Genomic DNA, 20,092 nt, shown 5'->3' on the forward strand with positions numbered 1-20,092 from the left:
TGGCAAACCTCAGGAACAGAGTCTTTCCGAGGTCAACCGAGGTGTCCTCGGGCCTTTCCGGCCGTTTGAGGCTCTCCAGAACCCCCACCTCTGGCCGCATGTGGTATTGCATGCCATTGAAGTTAATGCGGAAACAAATTATTTTCGTTTCCATTTACCTCAATGGGGAAACTCGCTTTGATATGCAAGTACTTTGGATTACAAAAGCGCATTCTCCTGGAACAGATTTATGCTCGTAATCCGAGGTTCCACTGTATAGGAGAGCTGGTTTATCGGGGCTGAAGAAGTGTATTTTTATTTATTTTTTAAACCAAGAAGTGTAAAGTCACTTTTAACAAAAATGAAAGGTTGAATTAACACCCTACACTTCACCATCATCACCCCCCGCACTTACCTCCAGGGATTATGAGCTACCACTACCCATGTAGCCAGTGTAGGGGTCTGAGACAATGAAAGCCCCGCTATTCTTTCCTTAGGACTTCTAGTACGGATCATAGTGATTCTGCTTGGTCCCATGTAGGCAGGTAGTCTTTCAGGTATGGATCAAAGGGGGGGGAAAAAAAAGGGGGAAGAAGAGTGGAGCTTTTAAATCCCTGGACTGCTGCATGGGCAGTGACCGCTAATGGAGGTTCATTTTGTGTTAAAAAAAAATTGCCTTTAGAAATCATAAAATATAAGAAACATTGTATACTTAACTGCTCTGTGCAATGATTTTGCACAGGGCAGCCCCAATCCTCCTCTTCTTGGGTCCTCTGCTGGCGCTGTGGGCCCCTCCCCTTGCTGAATTCGCCCCTCACAGCAAGCCACCTGGCTGAAGGCAAAAAAAACCTTTAGCCCTGGTTCTCATTGGTGCAATTTGACATGTCAAATCGGCAGCAATGGCACGTCCACCGATTTCCAAAAGTAGTTTCTGTACTACCTTTGTCAATTTCAGGGTGCAATTTCCATTGACATCTGTGCAGCAACCCGCACAGACATCTCTGAAGTCGGGACTGACACGCGGGAATGAAATTGTGCGAGTTCAGCTGAATGCGCACTATTTCATTCCCACTGTCAGTGTGAACCAGGGCTTAAAGAACTCAAAGCTGCATACATTTGTATCTAGATTTACCCGAAGTTTGGCTTCAACTTACCAATGGTTTTATAAACTTCAACCGCTCTACCAGACAGCACAGCCAGGCTGGTCTCCTCGGTATTATCAATGCAGGTAAGTAATACTGCTTTGTCACCTGTCTCCAGCCTGTGATTGGACATTGAAGAGCAGTATATCTGAGCACAAAGGGGCAGATCCACAGAGATACGCTACGCCGCCGTAACTTACCCAGCTTTAGTTCAAATCCATAAAGATTTTGCGCCGTAAGTTACGGCGGCGTAGTCCATCTCTGGCGGCGTAACGGTGCGTAATTTAAATTGGCGATTAGGGGGCGTGTTTCATTTAAATGAAGCGCGTCCCCCGCGCCGAATGAACTGCGCATGCGCCGTCCCTAAATTTCCCGCCGTGCATTGCGCTCAATGACGTCGCAAGGACGTAATTTTTTTTATCATGTATGAGAATTACGTCCATCCCGATTCAGACGATGCAAATAAATAAAAAATAAACGAGGGAACGACGGCCATACTTAACATGGCAGGTCTAACTATACGCCACGAAATACCAGCTTTAACTATATGCTGGAAAAAGCCGACTAGAGACGACGTAAAGGAATGCGCCGGCCGCTCGTACTTTGGTGGATCGTCGGAAATAGCTAATTTGCATACGCGACGCGGAAAACGACGTGAACGCCACCCAGCGGATGGCGAAGAATTGCATCTTAGACCCGAAGACTTACACCTGTCGGATCTAACCCAGATGCCGTCGTATCTTGTTTTGAGGATTTAAAACAACGATACGACGCAGGTAATTTGAAAGTACGCCGGTGTATCAGTAGATACGCTGGCGTACTCGCTCTGTGGATCTGCCCCAAAGCCTTTATCCGAATTGTATAGTACAGGACACAGGCAAAGTATTTATAGCCCCTGTGTTATAGGCTCATACCTTCAGGTGATTAGATACTGGCAACATTTTCAAGGGCATGCCCACTGGGTGCCATCCCTATCCCCATGTCGTGAGTGTGGATTTGGAAGGGTTCAAAACTCTACCTCTGCACCATTTCTTTCTCTTAGGTCAACACACATCCCCAAGGTCAGGCAGATTTGCACAATGCCCTGAACCATCTCTTGTCCCAGGGTGTAGTTGTGTCAGTGCCCATACACAAGACATGTTCAAAAGTTACTCAAACCTGTTCACAGTACCAAAGCCTATTCTGGACTAAATACCCCTAAAAAATATATATATATATCTCCTCATGTTCCAAAATTGTGCATGGAATCTGCACTCAGATATTGCCTCACTGAGATCAGAAGAATCCCTGGCATCCCTAGACGACCATCTGCAGATCCCCCATTTCTCCTCATCAGAGCTTTCTGCGCTCCGCAGTGGCAGACACTCAATTCCAGTTTGTCTCATTGCCTTTTGGCCTATTTTATCAGAGACTATTCACAAATATGTTGGCACATCTTTTTGTCCTTCTCAGAAGTCAGGGCAGCCAGGACATTAATCATCTCAACCTCAGGTACCCCCAACAAGCCATGTTTTGGGAATTTCTCTTAGATAAAAAAAAGCTGTCCAAAATACCAAGCCATTGACTCCGATTTCACCACTGGGCCTATTTTTTTTTTCAGACCGGTGTTTTACAAGTTAAAATAATATATATATATATATATATATATATATATATATATATATATATATATATTTTTTTTTTTTTGCTGGAAACTTACTTGAACCCCCAAACATTATAGATAATTTTTTCCCAGACACCCTAGAGAATAAAATGGCAGTCGCTACAATACTTTGTCGCACCGTATTTGTGCAGCGGTCTTACACGTGCAATTGTTTCGGAAAAAATACACTGACTCAAAATAAGAGAACAGTAAAAGTTAATCCAAAGGTTTTTTTTTTATATTGTGAAAGATAATGTTATGCCGAGTAAATTGATACCCAACATGTCATGCTTCAAAATTGCGCCCACTTGTGGAATGGCGACAAACTTTTACCCTTAAAAATCTCCATAGGCGACGTTTAAAAAAACAATGTTATTCCACTTCAAACAGCCGCCATATAATTCCAGCTGCAAGTGTATAAAGCACCTGTGCAAGATGAAGGAAAACCTGCAAACATGGCCTGTTGGGGGTACTCGAGGACTGAGGTTGAGAACCACTGATCTATACAACCTTCTCCCTTACAGTCCATAGGACAAGCCAGATGCTCCAGGCTTTCAGTTGGGTGATCCGTTTTAAAAATTCTGCCCTCTAGCGTGTCTGGATGACTTGGATCTGGTCCTGGACATATCCCATGCAAAGGTTTTCCTTCCAGAAAAGAAAATACTGTCTGAGCCCATGATCAAGAATTAAGGTAAAGGAGTTTCTACTTGAGACTAAGAGCTCTAGTCCTCATGGTAGCCTCCTGCAAGGCAGTACCATACACCCCGTTTCATTTCAAGACCCCGCCAACTAAACATTTTGTCAAACCTAAACAGCTACCTTCTGTGGACCTTGACCTTTCTATACTCCTTATCCAGCCTAGCAAGGAATTTCTTAACTACGGTAGGTGGATCTCCTGTACAGCCTTGACAATGGGGAAATCCTTCCCTTGTAATAACAGATGCCAGTCTTTCAGGCTGGGGAGGAGTGTTTTAGGCCCCTTTGACATGTGCGGACCGTTTTTTACAAGTCCGTTTACGGACTTGTAACGCATCCCTATGGGATTTCAGACGTTAGCGGATGATGCATCCACTAATGTCCGCAAAGATCCGCGTCCGTAAAGATCCGGTTTTTCGGACAGAAGAAAAATCTATTTTTCCTCTGTCCGGCGGATCGGATGAATACGGACAGACGGTCCGTATTCATCCGATTCCCCATTGGGGAGAGCGGAGGAAAGACAGGGCGGTCTCTGCACAGTGTGCGGGGACCGCCCTGTCTGCCGACAGCTCAGCGGGGATTACGGATGATCCCCGCTGAGCCGACGGACACAAAAACGGTCCGCTCCGTGTGAAAGGACCCTTAGTCCCTCATGGTACAGGGAATATGGCCGCTTGAGGAAATCAAGCTCCCCAGCAACATCCTGGTGCTCAGAGAAATAAAGATGGCTCTGAAACAATGGACCCCCAAATGGGGTACACTCAGACAATGACACTGCTGTGGCTCACATCAAGCACCAATGAGGCACCCCTGAAGAAAGAAAGCCATATAATCTTATGGACAGAAACTTGCTGTCCAGCGATCTCTGTAATCCACATCCAAGGAGTGGACAACTGGAAAGTGGACTATTTCAGATGCCAGTTCCTGGATCAGGGGGAACGATCACCCAGACATACTCAACCTGATCTTCCAGAAATAATGGACCCCCAATGTAACCATCCTGGCCTCCAGATTCAACAACAAACTACCTCAGATTGTGACCAGGACCAAGGATCCTATAACACTGGCCTTGGATGCCCCGATAATCCTCTGATTATCTATGTGTCCCTCTAGTGCACATATCAAACCCAAGGCTTGGGGGGGGGGGGGGGGGGCTGAATCTGGCCCGCCAGGCCATTTCTTGTGGCCCTCGCCCCCAGGGTATTGTTTCAACCAGGACTTGGCGGTACTCTGTTTTGTCGCCTCCGGCTCTCTCCCTCCACACCCTGCTAACCACTTTCACTTGTAAACATGTAAGACAGCTTTCCTCTTGGTGGCTCCCTGTCTGCCCTCACAGCGGGGACAAGGGAGGTGCAGTGTTGCCTTCCATTCTCTGCATCTGCTAACTTTGTTTTCAGAGGGGGTGCCTTTTCTTTTTATGCTCTTTTTCCATCACCCAATTTTGTGACAATTCTTTTTAAGGACTTGTTCACACCCCAAAACAGTCATCCAGATCCGCTCCGGATGCACTTTCACTGTACTGAGGTCCATCGGTTTATTTTTATGCCTTTTACTGCGTTCCAGGAGGTTCTTCTGTGCAGGAAAAAAGCAGCATGTTGTACTTTTTTTTTTCTGGAACGCACACTGCTCTGGTGTGAACTATGGCATTGCAACCCATATAATCTACTTTCTATGCCGTTTTGATGCAGAAAAATAGTACTGCACTGCATGTGGTGTGAACCGGCCCTGTGCATTTCTGGAGTCAGACGCAGTTAAGAACTGGTAGGAGAAAAAAAAAAAAAACATTTAACAATATAAAAAAAAAAAAAAAAAAACAGAAGAAATACATATATAGTTGATGTTTTACCTGCCAAAGAATATTTCTGTCCATCCAGTCCTTAGATTAACACAACACAGCCCCGTGAGGAAGGACAGGAGACCTGATTTTTCAGTTAAAGCGTTTGTAAAAAAAAAAAAAAAAAAAAGAAGAGATCTAGTTCCCTTAAAGCAGTGGTTCTCAACCTTTCAAATGCCGTGACCCTTTGATAAAATTTTCCAAGTTGAGGGGACCCCTAACAGTAAAATTTTTGTAGGGTGGGTTGTTAGCATGACAAGTAATTTGCGCCCCTAACCCGCTGACATTTAGCGCCCCCCCCCCCCCGAGTCCCTTCCACTCGTACAGTATGAAAACCCCTTATGGTACATTTTAGGACGTACCACTCTCTTTGTTCTCTTTCTTTCCCTTTTATCTCTCTCTATCCCAATTTCTTGTCGTCCCCCCCCCCCATTGCTCTTGCTGGCCATCTTTCTTGTTCTTTCTCTAACTTTTTCTTTGTTCCTCCCCCTCTTTTCCTCTCCCTTCCATGTATTCTCTAGAGCAGTGTGCGTTCCAGAAAAAAAAAAGTACAACATGCTGCTTTTTTCCTGCACAGAAGAACCTCCTGGAACGCAGTAAAAGGCATAAAAAAAAACCAATGGACCTCAGTACAGTGAAAGTGCATCCGGAGCGGATCTGGATGACTGTTTTGGGGTGTGAACAAGTCCTTAAAAAGAATTGTCACAAAATTGGGTGATGGAAAAAGAGCATTGTTATTCCTTCCCTTACTCCTTGGTGGAGGGGGGCGTAAGGAATGGGATGAGTAGCAATGCTGGGGAGAGTTCTGATCAGCCAACTTAGGTGCTCTTGATCAAGGTCATCTGCTGATCCGAGAACTGTAGTGTCGGACTTTCAATGGGAACTATAATCATAAGTAGTGTTACTCACTGTGTCTCCGGATTTACTGTGTCTCTGACTTTGTGGTGTCTCGCAGCAGTGACACCTCTACTGAAATCAGGCGATGGGGTCTCCTCCAGCCCCTCCCACTTCACATTCCTCACCAGTCATCTGACCTCTAGTCTCTGCCCCCCCAGCCATGCTGTGAACTGAATGGGTGGCTGCAAAGAGGATGGGTGGCCGCGGGCTCCAGGGACAGCTCTGCTTTGCCACCGAAAAAAAGGCTGGGTGAGAGGTGCGGGCCTCAGGAACAGCCCAAGATTTGGTGACCCCTGGCAAATCTTCATTCGACCCCCAGGTTGAGAATCACTGCCTTAAAGTGGTTGTAAACCCCACTTTTTGACTTTTACCTACAGGTAAGCCTATAATAAGGCTTACCTGTAGGTATAAAGAAAATCTCCTAATCCTGTACGGTTTAGGAGATATTCCCCTCACAATGCGCCGCTGATTGCAGCGGAGCATGCGCAGGGGGGATCCTCGGCTAAAGGGCTGGCCGCTGCCGGCCCTTGCCGGAATGAAATCTCCCGCACGCATGCGCGGGAGTGACGACATCGCCGCTCCAGCCAATCACAGCGCTGGAGCGGCGATACAAAGAAGACACGCCGGAGCAAGAGGACATCTCGCTTGGCATGCACCAGGTAAGTTCCCTACACCTCGTTTTAAGGTAAGTATTTCATAATGAGCTAGTATGCGGTGCATACTAGCTCAGTATGGCTTTTACTTTTCAGGTGTTTAAAAAAATAAAAATAAAAAATGCGGGTTTACAACCGCTTTAAAGCATGTTATACAGCACAGTGCGTGTGCCGTGTCCTTTGGCTCCCTGTATCACCTGAAATACATGGCTGATCCTGACCGTTTCTGCCCCCCCTCCTTCCTGTAAACTGGTCAGCCGCAGACCCCTCTGCCCTACACCCCCCCACCCCCCCTGCTGTAAATGTTGAACATAGAGCCCAATAGGAGTTCTCATTGCCACTTTAAGCAAGCTGCTAGCAGGCATCAGCTTCTTAAAGCTTGTTGAAAGCCTGCTAGCAGCTTGCTTAAAGTGGCAATCAGCACTCCCATTAAGTTCTGTGTTCAACATTTACAGACTGGAGCTGAATGGTACTTTAAAAGCTTCAACAAAACTTGCTGAAAGCTCTGCAAATGCTTTCTGGTCAAAATACATGTATACAAGCGGAGGCCCATGTGAAACAGGTAACGCTTTGCAAGAACCGCAAATCATTGAGGCACACAACTTAAATTTTTTTATTCTTTATTATCATTATTATTATTATTATTTCCAATATACATTATTCTCTTTCTGGTTCCTCAGTCCCAGATGTTAAAAACAAGTATCTGTCCTATGTAAACCAGTGGTATAGAATAGAATTAAGCTAGCCAAGTGTGGAAATCAGTCAAAATAACGATATTCTTAAAAAATGTTATTTCCACAGGAAATGTTTTTCAAAGATTTTAGACATTCATTTCTTTCCACAATCCATGGCTACATACAGAACATTTAAATAATAACTTTAAAAAAAAGAAAAAAAAACCTGGCAACAAAAAGAGCAAAATTAAAACTACAAATGTTGAGTTTTGTATTGCACGCTTGGAAAAAAGTTTACAAAAAAAACAAAAATACCTGGTTTTAGAATTCAATATAGCGGAACAAAAATGCAATTTGCTGTAAATAATTAACCATTAAAATTTCTAAGGAGGTTGAATGGAATAAAATATTTATTGCAAATATAAGACACGTGAAATAATAAACTGGAAGTTTTTGTAGACCGGTAACTTTATCCATTAGGAAACAAACGGACTGTGCCAGCAAATTTGTGTCAAATTTTAGACTTTTTTATGAGCTTGAGACGGGTCTGTCTGTGATGATAAATTATGACTCTGTGGAACAGGTCGATGATCAGGTAATGAAGGCCCAGCGGGTACTCCAGGATGTGGTCCTGCTACAAAGTCTCTAGTTGGGGGACCTGGAGGAAAGTCTCTTGCTCCAGGTGGTGGAGGGCCTGGTAGAAATTCTCTAGGACCTAGTGGTGGCCCAGGTAGGAAATGCCTGGCTCCAGGATGTGGTAGGCCTGGGACAAACTCTCTTGAACCAAGAGGAGGCAGTACTGGTGGGAAGTCTCTAGCGCCTGGAGGAGGGAGCCCTGGTGGAATATCTCTGGCGCCTGGAGGTAGTGGACCTGGTGGGAAGTCCCTCATTCCTGGAGGCAACTCATGAGCTCCTGGGGGTGGAAGACCGGGTGGGAAGTCCCGAGCGCTTGGTGGGGGAGGACCTGGAAAGAAATCTCGAGGACCAGGTGGGAAATCTCTAGGAGGCAGAGCACCAGGAGGGAAGTCCCGAGATCCAGGATGTGGTGGACCTGGTGGGAAGTCCCTGGGTCCAGGATGTGGTGGACCTGGTGGGAAGTCCCTGGGTCCAGGATGTGGTGGACCTGGTGGGAAGTCCCTGGGTCCTGGCGGTGGCAGTCCTGGTGGGAAGTCCCTGGCTCCTGGTGGTGGCATTGGGTAGTCTCTAGGGGCATGCAATGGAACAGGGCCTGGAGGGTAATCTCTAGGCGGTAACTGGCCTCGAATCAGGCCTCTTGGATCAGATGGATGTATTCCACCAGGCGGCATCATAGATCTTGGAGGGCCGTGCACTGAAACAAAGAAAACAAATAATAAAAAAGGATGCCAGTGTACATTATCACCTACCTACAACCTATTAGAGTCGCTAAATACCCCAGGGCCTTTCTCAAGGTATGCCTCAAACTTTTGAGTTTCCAACTTGGATAACGTATTATGAGGTTTGCAACAAGAAATGTTATATATTGGCAAGGAATAAAATGCTTATTACACACATACACGCTCCCTGTTTTTCTAGCAACAATGTATTTTAAACATAATGAGGACCTTAAAAGGGGTTGTAAAGGTTATTTTTTTATTTTCTAAATAGGTTCCTTTAAAGCCAGTGCATTGTTGGTTTTCCTTCGATTTCGCTTCTAAATGTATTTTTCTTTGTCTGAATTTCTCACTTCCTGTTCCTCCTCAGTACTTGCCCCCATCATCCGAGCCGTTCTGGCTGGGGGTTAGTCAGCGTGCTCGCACCCTCCCTTGGGACTACATCTCTGCAGTTCCATGCACTTGAAAACGTGCGGCATTTTCCTATTCTTGGGGGGCACTATTAAGAATGACACCCCATTTGAACCTGTATACTTGATGCACTGATATAACCTGACTACTTTTCCAATGGTCGGATTTGATTTTTTTGTCTTGGCTACCTTTTGAAACTTAAATAAAAAATAATAATAAAAAAAAAAAAAAAAAAAAAAGGACACCCCTGCATGTCTACATAAGAGCAGCACGTCTTGGCTGCAGGAATGCGTGTGATTTACATGCCTTTTCGCACCCGCAATAGTGACCCTAACCTAAAAAGAGGATTTTCACTTTGGAGTGATCTCCTCTTGCATTTGTGTCTGCTATATCTAAAGAACAGAAAACCAAAGGAAATAACAGGGATAACAGAAATAACCTGTGATACCCCAACTGAAAACAGTTTTGGCTTCGGATATATTTTATAGGGTCAGTCTAGTTTCACTTACTGGTAGATATCGGACAGCCAACGCCATTAAACTGACAATACCTGGGGCAACAGAATTTCTTCTATTCTCCCGATCAGAGGATAATTTTCTTGGGGGAAGCTCTGCATTTAATTTCCATTATTTAAACATAGAATTCTCAGATGGTGCACAAAACCAGGTACAGTACATTCCACAGTACTTTTAAAAGCTTTCTAGACCCCCCCATGTGCTGAGTGTGACCCTTTTCCCCCGAATTAAAGGTTTATTTGAAAACATACAAATTCCTAAAGTGATTTAAGAATTTATATTCTTTGAAATTTCTATTTTTTTATTTTCTTAAAATAACAAACCGTTTTTTTTTTGTTGCAAAAAACAACCCCCGATCCTCCCCTTCTTGTGTCCCCCACCGGCACGCCTGGCTCCCCGTCTTGTGTATAGTGGTCAGCAGGAGATTTGTGAATAGGGGGATTCCTAGATTGTAAGCTCTAGCGAGCAGGGCCTTCCGATTCCTCTTGTACCAAATTGTCATGTAATTGTACAGTCTGCCTTAATTTTTTTAAGCGCTGTGCAAACTGTTGGCGCTATATAAATCCTGTATAATAATAATACGAATAATAATCTATGGATTTCTCTTGTTCAGTCCAGGAAATCTTTATGTGTATGGCCAGCTTTATTCTACAGGTTGTATGTGTGCAGTAAATAAAATTTTTTCCTATGCATTTTCTTCTGTGATGAGAAATGCAAAGCTGTGTGCACAAGCCCCAAGATAATTGTATCTTATTTTCTGATTGGGTCATTCTGCTGTCATCAGCTTTTCATACACACTGCACAGTCCACCAACATATCCAACAAACGGCCTCTCTGTCTGCCCATAGACCAGATATAGCTTACTAGTCTCTAGCTTTGTTCAAGAACATTTCTCCTTTTCCAGAAATCACATTCTGTGGATTTTTTTCAATGTTCTTTAACCCTCAGATGCCTCCACCCTGCCAAGGAATCTGTAGAATAATTCCTCACCCGACAGATGAGTGATGGGCTCTCCCTGCTCTCTTCTCCAATACAAGAATAAACACGGTAGCATGGGACAAGCTGCTCTACCCACAAACACATTCTGATGGCTTTCTTAGGAAACTATTTCTTGCTGTGGTCTATCACATTGTGGTCATTATATATTGTGGAAATATTTATAAAATGGAAAAATATAAAGATCCACCTTTAAAAAAAAGAATCTGCGGGCACTTTTACCATATTTTAGTTTAAAGTTGTTTAAATTTAAATTCTTTAATGCCTAATGAGCATGCAATACATAATCCAGGACGAGAGTGAAGGTTGCATAACATCACAGTAATACAAGACTGGATCAGAGCACAGTAGTCTCTATACAAATATAAAGATCATCTGGAAAGCGCAATAAAGATGGTAACATGCGGACACGGGGATACCAAACTCTCTGCCCTCTGTAGATCACCAAGAAGGTGCAGCAGAAGGGGAGTAATGTACTTTTTTGAAACAAAGGAAAAAAAAGTGCATTAAGGCCCCTTTCACACTGGGGCGGTGGGGGGAGGCGTCAGCGGTAGAGCGCCACCATTTTTAGCGGCGCTTTACCATAATTTTCGCTGCGTTATTCGGTCGCTAGCGGGGCTCTTAACCACTGCTAGCGACCAAAAAAGGGTTAAAACCGCCCGCAAAATGCCACTGCAGCGCTGCGGTGGCAGGGCAGATCTGAAACATGTTTTATCATAAATATAGATGCAAGGTGTAATATGCAGCAAAAGGTGAACTTATCCTTTAAAATATTACACACTTATGTATATGTAATATGTATAAATCTTACAAAATCAAACTATAAACAATACATTTTAGGCATAACCCTCAGTTACAGACTTCTGTGGCTTCACACTGCCTGGCAGCCCACTATATCCTATGGTTGTGCCTGGGCAGTATAACGGGGATTGCCGACTTCCCATACAGTATGGCACAGGCTCAAGGCTTCCTGGTAGAGTATAACAGAGGTTGCTTTATTATAACAAAGTGATAGCTTCAGGACTGAAGCACCCCCCTTCGAGTATATATACCAGAAGTTCCTTTCTCCTGGAAGAATTTACAGGCTCCTCATACAGTATCCACAGAGGTTCCTTGCTCCCTAAAGGATGTACAGGCTCCCCATAAAGTATAACAGAGGTCCCTGGCATCTCATGCAGTATAACATGGGCAAGTTTTAGTCACTCAATCATGCAATTAAAATCTTATGAACTCTTTGCAGTGGATTACTGTGAGCTGCTACACAAGATTTTCAGTAGTGCGACAACTGAATCTCCTGTGATCACACAATACTGCAATATGATTGCAAAGCAAATATCGGTAGTTAATCTCCTTTCTTCTCCTGTATACCTCTTAGAGTTAAGCTAAACCCATTGATTTAATCATTTACCAAAACAATTACATTAAAGGCATGCTGTGAATAACTTTCACAGCTGCTTGTGCTCTCCACCAAACTGTCATGACACCAGCCACTTGACGTCTTAACTGGTGACACATGTACCATGGCAACTGCAGATAAAACAGACAGCTTCCTTGCCTGTAAAGGATTGGAGGGTTTAGTCCCTTTTAAAGCAATTGTAAAATCTTGTTTTCCATAAAAATATCATGTTATACTTACCTGCTCTGTGCAGTGATTTTGGACAGGGCAGCCCAGATCCTCTTCTTCTTGGGTCCCTCAGTGCTTCTGGCCGCTCCCTCCTGTTGAGTGCCCCCACAGCAAGCAGCTTGCTATGGGGGCACCCAAGCAGCTCCATGTATCCATTCAGACACGGAGACGCGGTTTGGCCCCTCCCCCTCTATCTCCTGATTGGCTGACTTTGACAGCAGTGGGAGCCAATGGCGCCGCTGCTGTGTTTCAGTCCATCAGGAAATCAGGAGGGGAGTCCTGGATGGCTTAGGCACTCGAGCACATTTCTGGATAGAGAGGGGGCTCAGGTAAGTGTTGAGAGGGTCGCTGCTGCACACAGGTGTTTTTTTATCTTAATGCATTATGATAAAAAAAAAAAAATACTACCTTTACAACCACTTTAATATCTGTTTGGAGAACCCCCACAAGCTATAATGTGGCAAAGCACTGGAATTTCAGAGGAAAAAGTGGCAGAGGGTGTTGCTTTGTATTTGTGCTAAAACTAGAGAAGTCTGCATCTGAGTCCTTAGCTTTCAAACTTGCTGAGTGGTGGGCATATAGTGGGCAAATGCAACCAATAATGTAAATATCTGTATGTAAAAAAAGGAAAACACAAAGGGGCAATCTGCTCAGAAAGCTAGCATAATATTCCTACTTTGTCCAGGAGGCAATGCTCGAGACCCGAAGTGTCCTCTTTGTGGAGTTGGACCAATCAGACGGCCAGGAGGTTGTGACATCATAGGAGCCCCTGCTGGAGAGTTCCTCACTGGAGTGCCAGGAAATGATGGAGGACCTTTAGCTACAGGCATAACCTAGAAAAATATAAAACAAACAATCTCACACTTGCACCTTTGCACAAGGCTTATTCACCTAAATATCTTAAAATATAAAACCACTCAAAGAAAATATAGTAAGTTAGCCCCATTCATTACACACCAGAGAAGTTAAGAAAGGCCAGCCAATTGCCCACCAGCATGCTTTAATGCAATACAGGGTTGAAATATGTCCAAAGCAACGTGACAAACATGAAGGCTGCCACTGCTAACGCTAAATACCTGACCCATCATAATGACCCAATGGCTTTAAGTCACAGACCCAGAAATCATACCAAGAGTTCTGACTTGCTGCATGTGCCTGTTTTGGGTCAGCGACTTAATATTTAAACCAATAAATTAGCATTAATATTTAGGAGAGATCAGCAACTAAGACTCCATATACACCATTAGATTTTCTGCAGATTTTTGTCTTCAGATTTACCAAAACCATATAATGTGAGGTCAAATCTTTAGGCCCCGTACACACGACCGAACATGTTTGCTGAAACTGGTCCGCAGACCAGTTTCAGCAGACATGTTCGGTCGTCTGTACAGCCGAGCGGACAGGATTCCAGCGTACATTTGCCCGCCAGACCGTTTTCGAGCGGGCAAATGTTTCTAAACTTGCTTAGAAACATGCCCGCTGGAATCCTGTCCATCGGACATGTTCGGTCGTCTGTGCAGACTTACCGTACATGTCCGAGCGGCCGCCATCCCTCGCATGCGTCTAATGACTTTGACGAAAGCGTGGAAGCATTGAACTGCCAGGGCCGCGCACGTCGCCGCCTCGTCTCGTGTACGCGCGAATTTCTGTATGATGGTGTGTACAGCCATCATACAGAAATCTCCGGGCGGACATGTACGCTGAAAACGGTCCGGCGGACCATTTTCATCGTACATGTTTGCCCGTCTGTACGAGGCCTAAGAGTTTCAATTTGCACTAAATGGTTTTGCTAAATCTGAAGACAAAAATCTGCAGAAAATCTAATAGTGTGTATGAGGTCATAGACCTTCATATTTTTCTCAGCCCCTGTATGTACTGGGTACGGACATGCATATCAGGGCTGAAAAAAATGTGCTGCACTATGGAACTCCTCACCCTCTCTTCATCTACATAACAAAAGGACGAGGTGTTTTGAGTACAGAAGGGAAGAACCAGGCGGGTAGACAAAACTGTTTTAAGTGCAGGAAGTTGGAATCTCACTGGATTTCTGGTAGTTTTCTGGGGAAATGTGCATGTATTAAAAATGTACTGAATATCTTTTTAAATGTGCCCAGACATACACGTTAAAGGCCAACTTAAGGCTTAAATAACTTACCAGCGTTCAGTTGTATATTCCATTCCCTGTTAAAAAGCCACTCCCCCTCATGCCGACTTTCTTCTACATTAGGCAGATCTTGTTTACATGTGGAGGAAGTACAGTTTCTGCTGACTTCTGGCCTGATTGGAAACAAGTGCTACATGTCTAATAGTCCCCAGAGCTATGGTTAATTTTTGCCTCCCTCTCCCCCCTGGCATTCATAAAAGACAAACCTGAGGCTGTGTTTTGTGAATGGTGAGTAGAAGGAGGAGGCAGAGAGAAAACCAGGACGCTAGAGGGTCTGTGAGACCTGCAGTACCTACATCTGAGTGGCCCAAAAGTGCAGCAACTGTTGTACTTCCCCCTGCATGCAAATAAGATTTTCCTAATGTAGAAGGGAAGCATGGTGACAGGAGGATCACTCTTTAGGGGACAGAATATATAATCGATTGGATACTCGATTGAATACTGGTAAGTTTTTATGTGCCCTGAGTTGAATTTTAAAATGACCCATTGTTCCAAAAAATCCTAACTTCTTTCTTGTAGCAATATGTATAAAGAACATTTTTCACTTTGCAATAAATGTAACGCTGCACAGTAAGAGGGTGGGAGGGGGGCACTGGTATTTCTGGGAGGCAAGTCAATGAGAAACTGTAGGGTGAAATATAAAATCAGGGAAAACTAAATAATGTGTGCGAATATCTACCAATAACTAACATTTGCCCAAGGATAAGATTGCTGCTAACCTCTCTAGAGTATGTCCACCAGCCACTCATAAACATAAGGTGCAAGTGGGAGAAGCTGTTGTCCATGAAATCACTACTTACCTTTGTATCGGCGTGGTGAGCGGAGCTTGTATTGCACATATCTACGCAAGTGTTTTTAATCCCTTTTATCAGTTTTAATAAATAATTTTGAAGCAGAGAGCACTATGGTTTCTTCTTTTCTATGATGCGTCACATGATTGATCGAGCGGTTGTAAACTTCTGCACTTTGTTTTTATTGGCTTACCTGTAAGGCAAAGGCATAATGTGCTAGTATGCATCACATACTAGCACATTATGAAAAACATGCCTCAAAATGAAGCCTTTCAGCGATGCAACGTCATCGCTGGAGACAGAGTCTATACCCGGTCATCCTTCCAGGTTCGTGGCTCCAGCTCTGTGACTGGCAGGATCTAGGATGACGTCACTCCCGTCCATGTGCGCGGGAGCCACCAGTCACGGCACCCTGCTCTGAAGAAATGGCACGCATGCGCCAGTGACGTAAATGGCTGCCAAGACAGTAAATATCTCCTAAATGGGGCATGCTTGGGAGATATTCGCACTACCCATAGGTAAGCCTTAATATAGGCTTACCAATAGGAAAAACTTAAAGATGGAAGTTTACGTCCACTTTAAGAAGTGGAGTAGAGAGTTTCAGGGATAATTCTTACAGGAGTGTTCCAGTACCATCCTGAATGGAGTTCACTAAGGCTATTATGACTCTGTATTTGGGTCATAGATTGGAGGTGAGCAGGCAATTTATCTGGGAGGTGGTGGCCACAGAACGCATTGGATGTTACTACACAAACATCACTTTGAGTTGGCACAGCGGTGAAGTATTTATATTTGACACCGTCGTTTACCACGTCAACTGTTGGAGCTGTTGTATTTTTGTTTATTATTTCATTTAGTTATATTGTTTATGTGACTGCTCTGCACTTATAACTTGCACTTAAAGTCAATAAGAAAGTTGGGGGTGATTTGCACTAATGTTCTACTGAGATGAAGCAATGAAGACCAAACTAGAAGAAAAGGTAAATTCTCTCTTTCCACCAGCCTCTCCGAATACTCATGCAAAGTCACGAGTGATTAACTTGGTAGCTGGACAAAGTAAGGAAAAACTAAAAATTCATTTAAATTCATATTTGTGTGCATCCCCTTTGTAGAAATTTTTCCTTACGCCCTTCTCTCTTTGAAATCCTGTATGGGCAAGTTCAGGCATTACCAGAATAAAAACCATTTAAAGCCCTAAGATTTCCCTACTCTTCCAACAATGTGTTTTTGCCCTGTTCCTGTTGGAGAGATTTCCCATCACTTCCATTCCTGGCAGGAACTGAGGGAAAATTTCCCCAATAAGGATACAAAGGAAAAGAAAAAAAACTTGACAGAGTTTCAACCCTTCCCTCCTACTTCCAAAATTACATAAAAAGTTTAAGTTGCAGTTATGCTTTAAGAAGGAGAAGCAAAGACACTAGCCACATCCCACAAACCTAAAGCAGAATTAAAGCTGACAATACTTACCTCCCCTCCAGCGATGCAACGACTGAGCTCCTTTGCCAGTGATGACATATTCTTCCATGTTTGGCATCTTCCGCCTAACTCCTTCACATGCACACTGGAGTTATATCATCCCTATACACTAAGCTTGGGGGATTGTACTTTAAAGTACAGGAAGGATGCCAGTTACTATATACAGGGGCATTTAAATAAATTAGAATATCAAAAAGTGAATCTTTTTCAGTCATTCATTTCAAAAAGTGAAACTCCTATTATATAAATTTGTTACACACAGAGTGATATATATCAAGCATTTCTTTCTTTTATTTTTGATGATTATGACTTACAGCTAGTGAAAACTAAAAATTCAGTGTCTCAGAAAATTTGAAAAAAGTTCAATATTGTAGACTCATGGGGTGGCACTCTAATCAGCTAATTAACTCAGAACTCTGGTAAAGGTTTCCTGAGCCTTTAAAATGGTCTGGTACAGTAGGTTACACATCAAAAATAGAGGACACAGCTATCCATTTTCTACCAGTGTTACTCCACACCCTTCACTTTACAGCCCATACATAAAATGCAGGGCACAGAATGCAGAACATGCTTATGGTCGTGGATAGAATTCCATGATTGGAGGAGAGACTGGTCACATTAACAGGTCTTCCGACCAAGATCTTAGCCACATTGCTGCTTTATAAATAGACCATCAAGGCCCCGCACACAATCAAAAAATCGTACAAAAAAATACAGCTTCCAAGGCGATCGTACGATGATCTGACCGTTCCTACACAGCTTTCGTCTGAAATTTAGCGATGGGACAAACAAGAAAATTGTTCTCATACAATACCAGATCGTACGATTTTTGTTTAATCAAGTCTGTATGACTACAACTATACTTGTGTACAGATGCTAAAACATTACAAAATAAACAGCCAACTGAGAATAGCCAGAAATTCCCCAAAAATAAAGGAATCTGACAAACCCCACAGGGATTATTCGGAGAGCGATAAGGTGCTTCATCAGAAGTGATTGAATTTTCAAACTAATTTGAATATCCCATGTCCAATCATTAGGGAGAGCCATCTCAATGATTACAGAGTCAATTAAGAGTCAAGCTCTATTAAAGATTTCCCAATCTCTGACCAATCCTAGTCAACATGAATCACTGAGAACAGATACATGCAGTGTGCTATTCCCTACTACCTTCTGCTATCCTCACTAACATTTTCAGAAGGGGACTGTGAATAAAGTCTTTTACCCCACAACAGCATAAAAAAAAAAAACATTAAAAGATAACATTCCTACACAATGGTAGGCACAAGGCTGGATAAGGCTTACCTTAGTGCAGATTTGAAATTTACAGTTTTTATTTGCCTGCCCAGTTTAATCACAATGAAATACATTTTCTAAAGGGGAAATCGATCTGCTATCCATGGGACACCAACCCCCCTACTGAACTCCCTGGAGAATTGCTTTCCAACTACACCAAATTGTTCCGATAATTTTTTTTTTATTTATGGTTTTGCAGGGTTCTAAAAATCCAAAACTGACTAATTATGCACACACATTCATGTCCACCAACCGTTTGTACAGGGTTTTAAGGTAAACTCCTAATAAACAGCCTAATACACAGATGAAGTACAAGGGAGAAGCAGCAGACTGATGAGCTCATCTCTCTGTCACTCTGATCCCTTCACCCATAAGTAGTTAGCATATGATCACTGCAGCACAGCTGGCTGGCTCATTGTGCCGTTTCTCCATCGCTCACTGTGAGCTCTGATGTACAAGGAATTGCAGAAGTCTAAAACCAGGTCAAAGTCAGATACTTACATTACTTTTAAAATACACAATGTTTTTATTGAATGCATACATGTAGGAAATCATGTTTTTTAAGCTTCAAGCAAAGCTTGCTAATTTCTGTACACTGTACTTTGTTCTTACACATTGAACACTAGTGGCATTCGTCATTTTAGGTGTTCAAACTCTTCTTTTACAGGCCAAAAACGTTTTATTAGCCCATGTTATGGAGTGAAGCCAAAATCTAAAAGCATCCCAATTTCCCCATGTATTAACTTATTTAAAAAAAAATGGTGGGTGATTAAACTGTGCCATTTCCACCCCCCAAAAAAATGGTAAATGCATGTCTCCATAGAGCAACACAGAGCAGAGATGATGTCCCTAGAAGTCATTCTAGGTATTGTTAGCTGAGAAAGAGACAGAGAAAGAGACAGAGACAGAGAAAGAGACAGAGAAAGAGACAGAGAAAGAGACAGAGAAAGAGAAAGAGACAGAGAAAGAGACAGAGAAAGAGACAGAGAAAGAGACAGAGAAAGAGCTCTGCCTTCCTGGCAGAATGGTTTAGTGGTCCATGCAATGTTAGTACCTGCTGCACCCCCACCAGATGAGTTAAGTGAGCACCCAACCCAATGCACGGCTTCTCATACTCACTGCTGGGGATTCCTCCTGCTGCAGAGAACTAGCAGACATAATGGGAGCCTCAGACTCAATGGATGGGTTTGGCTTTTTGTTTTACAAGAAGAAAGGAATTTAGAGACTAGTACACATATAAACAGAAACAGGAAGAAATATAATAAGATGAGCAAGATTGTGTATATCAAAACTACTCACCAATCCATCCACAGAGGGAGACGATGTCCTGGGGCCACTATTCAATACAGTTGCGGAGCGCCCTAGATCCACTGCAAGAAAGAGTAACGTCACATGATGAAAAAGGAGGCATGGCAGCTGTGAAAATGTTTCCTTATGAGCAATTAAAATGTTCTGCACTTGTACGTATATTTAGACCTTTTCCCAGATTCTCATGACCCATCTGACAATTGGAGGCATCCTAATTTTCCTCTGCAACAAAGATTAATGGCCCGACAGGCTCACAGAAAAATGTTCAAATGGGTGAAGAGAATGAGGCAAATGGGACAATAAAATAAGGTCACATTTACTTATGTTTAACGCTTTGTGACTAGAAGTCATAAAAGCCTAGATAAAATTAAGGACAAAATTACCAACTTTAAAAGGAGTAGTAAAGGCAAAAGTTTTTTTTATCTTAAAGCGGTTGTATACCCAAAATGTTACACTTTTACCTACAGCTAAGCCTGACATTAGCGGAGCATGCACTCTGAATGCCCCAGCTGAAGGTCTGGCAGCGGAGAGAAAACTGCAGCGCACATGCTGCATACTAGCTCATTATGCTTTTTTTTTTTTTTTATGTGAGGGTTTACTACCACTTTAATGCATTAAGAAAAAACCTTGTGTGTGTAGCAG

General features: G+C 43.2%; 1 protein-coding gene across 3 annotated transcripts in view; it reads right to left on the minus strand.

Moving 5' to 3' along the window:
- Positions 1-7,508: 7,508 nt before the first annotated feature.
- The window catches only part of MIA3 (MIA SH3 domain ER export factor 3), a 132,830-nt gene continuing 120,246 nt past the window's right edge, over positions 7,509-20,092 (minus strand). For 2 of the 3 annotated variants that reach the window (XM_040351409.1, XM_040351408.1), the window contains 4 exons: positions 19,442-19,512; positions 19,262-19,333; positions 13,092-13,248; positions 7,509-8,847 (listed from right to left, as the gene is read on the minus strand). In XM_040351409.1, the coding sequence (XP_040207343.1) occupies positions 8,036-8,847; positions 13,092-13,248; positions 19,262-19,333; positions 19,442-19,512 (1,112 nt within the window). In that variant the 3' untranslated portion in view covers positions 7,509-8,035. The remainder of the gene's footprint in view (positions 8,848-13,091; positions 13,249-19,261; positions 19,334-19,441; positions 19,513-20,092) is intronic. The other variant, XM_040351407.1, reaches the window with a different exon arrangement.

The sequence above is a fragment of the Rana temporaria genome, chromosome 4, assembly GCF_905171775.1.
Source record: "Rana temporaria chromosome 4, aRanTem1.1, whole genome shotgun sequence".
Classification (NCBI taxonomy): Eukaryota; Metazoa; Chordata; class Amphibia; order Anura; family Ranidae; genus Rana; species Rana temporaria.